At 46.8% G+C, this 7,344-nt stretch overlaps 1 protein-coding gene across 2 annotated transcripts; it reads right to left on the bottom strand.

Annotated features, from left to right (window-relative positions):
• Positions 1-228: 228 nt before the first annotated feature.
• On the bottom strand, positions 229-3,999 carry LOC135975378 (myb/SANT-like DNA-binding domain-containing protein 2). 2 transcript variants are annotated; one of them, XM_065566186.1, is made up of 2 exons: positions 3,020-3,999; positions 229-2,812 (listed from the first exon to the last, which is right to left on the bottom strand). In XM_065566186.1, exons 1-2 carry the CDS (start codon positions 3,594-3,596, stop codon positions 2,778-2,780), a joined length of 612 nt encoding a protein of 203 aa, XP_065422258.1. In that variant the 5' UTR covers positions 3,597-3,999; the 3' UTR covers positions 229-2,777. The 2 variants fall into 2 exon arrangements, with proteins under 2 accessions (XP_065422258.1, XP_065422257.1); XM_065566185.1 differs by having other exon boundaries at positions 229-2,025.
• Between the last annotated feature and the right edge of the window lie 3,345 nt (positions 4,000-7,344).

The raw sequence follows: 7,344 nt of genomic DNA, 5'->3' as shown, positions 1-7,344 counted from the left end.
AATCTACCGTGGGGGTTGTTGTGATGCAAGTAGCGAAGGCAATCGTTGATGTACTGCTGCCAAAGGTAGTGACCCTGGGAAACGTGGAGGCGATCATAGATGGCTTCGCAGCGATGGGATTCCCAAACTGCGGTGGGGCCATAGATGGAACTCACATCCCTATCCTGGCACCGGACCACCAGGCCACCCAGTACATTAACCGAAAGGGATACTTTTCCATGGTGCTGCAAGCACTGGTGGACCACAGGGGACGTTTTACCAACATCTACGTGGGATGGCCGGGCAAGGTTCATGACGCTCGTGTTTTCAGGAACTCTGGTCTGTTTAGACGGCTGCAACAAGGTATTTACTTCCCGGACCACAAAATAACTGTTGGGGATGTGGAGATGCCTATAGTCATCCTCGGGGACCCAGCCTACCCGCTAATGCCCTGGCTCATGAAGCCCTATACTGGCGCCCTGGACACTGAAAAAGAACTCTTCAACTACCGGCTGAGCAAGTGCAGAATGGTGGTGGAGTGTGCTTTTGGCCGTCTCAAGGGGAGATGGAGAAGCTTACTGACTCGCTGTGATCTCAGCGAAACCAATATCCCCATTGTTATAGCAGCTTGCTGTGTGCTCCACAATCTCTGTGAGAGCAAGGGGGAGACCTTTATGGCGGGGTGGGAGGTTGAGGAAAATAGCCTGGCTGGTGATTACTCACAGCCAGACAGCCGGGCGATTAGAAGAGACCAGCGGGAAGCGCTGTGCATCCGGGAGGCTTTGAAAGCAAAGTTCCTGAGTGAGCAGGGTAACCTGTGATTTTATAGTTTGTGTACTGAGAAGCTAAACCTGCCCCCGTTTCTTTACCCAGGTAATGTTGACTATCCTATCCAGTTACATACCCCCTTCACCCCCCCTCCAACACACGTGTCGAAATAAAAATAGTTCTACTTTGTTAAAGCACACCGTTTTCTTTAATACTGTTTTAGCGGGAATTTTTTAAAACTGGGACGCAGACTGTGGTGCGGGGCGGGTCTAGTGTTGTGATGCGAATGCAGCTTCTAAACTCAAGGATTGACAGGCTCCGCTGCGGTGGGATGCTTGTTTCAACGGAGCCTGTCACCCCTCCTGATCGGGACTGTGTGTATGGGAGGTCTATTTGACTTTGTGGCAGGGGGAGGACGGTTACAGATCCCATGCTGTGTGGCTCTGTGATCCTGTCTAAGGACCGGCGCTTAAGATCTGTAACTGCCCTCCCCCGCCACAAAGTCACAGAGCAACCCACCCCCCCCAACATTACATCAAAACAACCTCCCAGACTAACCGGGGCAACTAGTCACTGCATCACTGCACTGTGTATGTGCCCTGCTGCTGTGCCTGCCCCCGACTATGTACCCTGCCAAAGGAGACTGTCCTGTCCAATTTCCAACCCCCTTTCCCCTCCTCCTCCAAAAGAACATGATTGAAACAGTAGTTAACAGAAATGAATTTTTTATTATCAACTACACATGGCATTGGGAGGTGAAACTTGGATGTGGGCTTGTGTCAGGCGGGAAGGAAAGAACTTTTCAAATTTTGGGAAATGAGAGCCTTCTGCTACTAGAGCTCTCTGCAGGGGTGGAGTGAGAGTTAGCAGGGACTCTGCCGCCTCTCCTTCTTTGCACTTTGGGTGAGGTGGGTATGGGACTTGGTGGCGGGGGAGGGCGGTTAGAGATGGACTGCAGCGGGGCTCTGTCCTCCTGCCTCCGTTCCTGCAGAACATCCACAAGGCGCCGGAGCGTGTCCGTTTGCTCCCTCAGTAGTCCAAGCAGCGTTTGAGTCGCCTGCTGGTCTTCCTGCCGCCACCTCTCCTCCCGATCCATGTTGGCTTGGTGCATTCGGGTCAAGTTCTCCCGCCACTGGGTCTGCTGTGCTGCCTGGGCTTGGGAAGAGGCCATAAGCTCAGAGAACATGTCCTCCCGTGTCCTCTTCTTCCTACGCCTAATCCGCGCTAGCCTCTGGGAGTGTGATTCCAGGCTAGGTTGTGAGACAGTCGCAGACGGGGCTGTGGAAATGGGAAAAAGGGAGTGAATTCCTCTGAAAGATAAATGTAGTTGTGAACAAAGAACATAGTCTTTCTCTGTGAACAAGACCATGCACAGCACCTTTCACATGCGCACTCAGCACAAGGTCGAATTCTCGGCCTTCGCATTCTGTGCCTGGGGTCTTGAACAGCACATTTGAGAAGCGAGGCAGCACAACGGAATTTCTGTTGCAGGCAGACATGGTAAGCCGTACACTTGTGGCAGTTTAAAACTTTTATATTACCACTGGCCTCATTTCACATTTAAATCAATGTCAGTCCCTGCTGCCAGCAATCCGGCAAGCGGGAACTCTGCCCCTGTCCCACCCCCTCGCGGCTGTCCCCGGGAATGATCCCTTTCGGCTGCCCCTCTCCCGCCTCCACCGCGTGGCTGCAAACCAGCGGTGACAGTTCTGTAAAGGAACGGGAAAGCAGTCCCAACACTAACATTCCCCTACCTAATTAAAAGCAGGTCACCATGGCCGACATCACCCTGATGAGGATCTCCGAGAGCGACAAAGAGAGAATGCTCCGGGAAAGCCTCCAAAGACCAGGGCCGTATGCCGCCCTGCTGTGCAGAGCAATGATCCCCGAGTACCTGATAATCTCGTGGCGCGGCAACGTGTCGTACTTCGGAGGACCCAATAAGGCCGCTCTCCCCAAGAACCTCATGCAACGGCTTTCAAGTTACCTCCAGGAGAGCTTCATCGAGATGTCCCAGGAGGATTACTGCTCTATCCCCGCACATATAGACCGCATTTTACTGTAGCTGCAGTAGCAGGGAATACACAGTAGAGCGGCTTGTGCAGGACAATCACTGAAAACCGGACATTGCTAGATTTCTTTTCAAAACTTGCACTGCCCCTTACTAAACCGTTAAGCGCCTAGGGCACACTAATCATGAACAACCCATTCTTTTAATTGTTAATATTCCTGTTTTGTTAAAAATAAATGTTTAGATGTTTACAACACTTACTGGCTGATCCTTCACCAGATTCTGTGTCCGGGGTAATGGCTGGGGACGCTTCGTAGGGGATCTCTGTAAGGGTGATGAAGAGATCCTGGCTGTCGGGGAAATCAGCGTTGTGAGATCTGCCAACTGCCTCGCCCTCCTCATCTCCTTCCTCATCTTCCCCGTCCCCTAACATGTCTGAGGAACCGGCCGTGGACAGTATCCCATCCTCAGAGTCCACGGTCACTGGTGGGGTAGTGGTGGCGGCAGCACCGAGGATGGAATGCAGTGCCTCGTAGAAACGGGATGTCTGGGGATGGGATCCGGAGCGTCCGTTTGCCTCTTTGGTCTTCTGGTAGCCTTGTCTCAGCTCCTTGATTTTCACGCGGCACTGCGTTGCATCCCGGCTGTATCCTCTCTCTGCCATGTCTTTAGAGATCTTCTCGTAGATCTTTGCATTCCTTCTTTTGGATCGCAGCTCGGAAAGCACGGACTCATCGCCCCACACAGCGATGAGATCCAAGACTTCACGATCAGTCCATGCTGGGGCTCTCTTTCTATTCCCAGACTGCATGGCCATCACTGCTGGAGAGCTCTGCATCGTTGCCAGTGCTGCTGTGCTCGCCACGATGTCCAGACAGGAAATGAGATTCAAACTGGCCAGACAGGAAAAGGAATTCAAATTCAAATTTTCCCGGGGCTTTTCCTGTGTGGCTGGTCAGAGCATCCGAGCTCGCACTGCTGTCCAGAGCGTCAACAGAGTGGTGCACTGTGGGATAGCTCCCGGAGCTATTAGCGTCGATTTCCATCCACACCTAGCCTAATTCGACATGGCCATGTCGAATTTAGCGCTACTCCCCTCGTCGGGGAGGAGTACAGAAGTCGAATTAAAGAGACCTCTATGTCGAACTAAATAGCATCGCAGTGTGGACGGGTGCAGGGTTAATTCGATTTAACGGCGCTAACTTCGACATAAACGCCTAGTGTAGACCAGGCCTTAGAGTCTAATAGGATTCCTTAGCAGCTCCCACTTACAGGAGTTGGCTCTGTACAGCATTTCTGGTCATCTGATAGGAACATGGGACCAAATGAATCTATGGTGTATCTCACTCCATTAACATCAGTGAAGTTATATTAGGGATGAAGTTGGCTCATGGTGTTTATGGTAGTCACTGTTTGTGTCCCCTTTGAACTAATCCCAGCCCTTGCATTTTTCCTGTACGTGTTAGAATTGCAGACAAATGAGGTGCATAGCAGGGGAATGACATTTCTTATATCAGCTAAGTGCTATTTTATAACAGGACAAGTGATACAGTGACACTTCAGAAAACAAACGATGAAGAACATTGCTTCACGAGCCCCTCGTTTTTACTCTAAAGAAAAATACATTCAGAAACTCCTATTTTTATTGCTCCAGCACCTGTCTTTCCTTTCCAGCAGTTTCTTCTGCCAAATGCTAGTGTATATAATAAACCACAAATGTAGAACAACCAGTTTTACCTGAGCAGATGTAAAATTGCACTCATTAAAGAGCACATTTATTTGAAAAAATGCAGTTCTATAGAACTTTGTAAGTGCTTGTTAGTGAAACGATTGCTTTGACCTTCAGAGCCTGATGTGATATAATATGCTTATTAATAGTTTGTAGCAAGAAAGAGTCTGTATAGGAGAACATCTTGCCTTTATTCAAATAATTTCAAGAGCATTCTTACCATTTTCACATATCCTACTGAATAGATTTAATGAAAAATTCCCCTAATTCTAGGTTAATGAATTGGCCACTTGTGTCACATTAACACCAGTCAAAAATTTTCTTTTGTGATGTCCTGATGATAAAGGTAGAGCTCAAACTATCATGCGTTCCTGGGTTCATGTCTCATTCATTCAGTTTCTGGGAAGGCGGGGGTACATAATGTCTGTCAGCAGCAACCCCTCTCATTTATTAAGACGCATCATCTGAATTATTGTTCCATAATGGATTTTTTGGGAGCAGCATTTAGTAAAAATGTCACAGAAAACATAAGCCAACAGTACACAATGAGAAGGCTGCCGGTGGCATTGTAATTTTTAGGGCAGCAGAATGTTAAGGATCTAAGGGTTTCACAGACTGACTTGCAAAGCAGTTTAGTGCCTCAACACTAGCTTCCAAACTCTGAAATGTTCGCGTGAGCAGGTCAGTGTGTATGACGGTTCTGTACTGGAACACTCGCCGGACGGGCTCGTAGCATTTTGGGTCACATGTAATGTATGCCAGTGAAGTGAGAGGCATGCTACATACATGACTTATGGCTGTGGGAAGCGACCTAGGCTGTGTTATCACATATCTATATATATATATATATATATATACACACACACTATTTTGATCACGTGCACAGAATAGTGCAGTAAAAATGTGACCGTAACTGTTCAAATAAACCCTTAAAATCCAGCTTTGCCATGTGTGTCCTGGTGCTGTGCTTGAGAAGGCTCATGCCTGTATCTGTGTCGCTGCTCCTTCTTACGGTATTAGAGATGACTGGCAGCCCTTTCTGAATGTCTTGTCCTAAAAGTGCTGACGAGATTGCTCTTCTGCAAAACTACAAGAGTAATCTGAATCATACCTGCAAAGAGTTACAAATGGATCTCCCAAACCTGGGTGACCGGGCAACAAAATGGCAGATGAAATGTAATGTTGATAAATACAAAGTAATGCACATTGTAAAAAGTAATCCCAACTGCACCCAAAATGATGGGGTCTAAATTAGCTGTTACCACTCGTGAAAGAGATCTTGGAGTCATCATGGATAGTTCTCTCAAAGCATGTCCTTAATGTACAGAAGCAGTCAAAAAAGCAAACAGAATGTTAGGAACCATTAGGAAAGGGATAGATAAGACAGAAAATATAATGCCATTATATAAATTAATGGTATGCCCACACTTGAAATTCTGTGTGCAGTCCTGGGTGCCCCATCTCAAAAACGGTATGTTAGAATTGGGAGAGAAGGGCAGAAGAAGTGATTAAGGATGTAGAACAGTTTCTATAGGAGGGGAGATTAAAAAAGATTTGGACAGTTCAGTATAGAAAAGAGACGACTAAGAGATAGTGCAAAGGGCTATAAAATCATGACTGGTGTGGAGAAAGTGAATAGGGAGGTGTTTTTTGCCCCTTCACATAACACAAAAACTAGGAGTCATCCAATGAAATTAATAGGCAGCAGGTTTAAGACAAACATAAGGAAGTATTTCTTCCCATAGCACACAGTCAATCTGTGGAACTCGTTGCCAGGGGATGTTGTGAAGGCCAAAAGTATAACTGGGTTCAAAAAAGAATTAGATAAATTCATGGAGGACAGGTCCATCAAGGACTATTAGCCATGATGGTCAGGAATGTAACCCCCATGCTCTGTCTGTCCCTAAACTTCCAGCTGCCAGAAACTGGGAGTGGACAACACGGGTAGATCACTTGATAATTGCCTTGTTCTGTTCATTCCGTTGGAATGCCTTTTGGAAGACGGTTCACTGGGCTAGATGGACAAGTGGTCTGACCCAGCATGGCTATTCTTATGTTCTGATATGCTTGTTTTTGAACTCTCCCCTTTTTGTGCACTCTTTTTAAGGTGACCAGATGTCCCGATTTTATAGGGACAGTCCCAATTTTTGGGTCTTTTTCTTATATAGGCTCCTATTACCCCCCTCCACCCCCATCCGATTTTTCACATTTGCTATCTGGTCACCCTAACTCCAATAAATAGCTAATATTTGTGTTTGCACCAGTTACAAACAAATCATGTCTATTGATTCAATGGCTGTCTTAGCCATTGTAATAAAGTGTATTTGGGATAGGGAGAATGAGGAATAAGAGGGATTTTGACATTTATTAGTCAGTGAGAGATGCCTGGTAGTAAAAAATCCTACTTTTTGACACAAATACACTATTCATGTTGCACAATTACCTGAGAACAAAGTTTTGAAAAGCTGGTAGGGGCCATGTGCAAATTTCCATACCTTAATCAATGGAGAGCTACATTTGGATACAGCCTCTCAGAATTAATGCCAGGGTCAAGGATTTCTTGAGTCGACAGGATGCATGGCAGAGAGGTGGTTGTTGGACGTCCTAGCTCCAGTCAGGTCCAGGGGTAGATTTAGTTAGAGGCTATTGAAAAGCCATGGGGAGGTTTGTGGGGAGATATCCAGATTTCATTTAACTGAAATCTACCTGGGAGTTTACTGCTGCTGCTATCATACTGCTAGGGAGGGGGAAAGGACAAATGCAGAAAAAGAAAAAAAAAATCTATTAAGGCTGGACTTAACTATATTACAGTTTTATTATAGAACACCAAAAGAGGGTCCGAAAATAATATTATCGA

Source organism: Chrysemys picta, chromosome 13, assembly GCF_011386835.1.
Source record: "Chrysemys picta bellii isolate R12L10 chromosome 13, ASM1138683v2, whole genome shotgun sequence".
NCBI classification, from domain to species: Eukaryota; Metazoa; Chordata; order Testudines; family Emydidae; genus Chrysemys; species Chrysemys picta.
The sequence above is the reverse complement of the archived record's forward strand: the minus strand, read 5'-3'. Positions and strand labels throughout refer to the sequence as shown.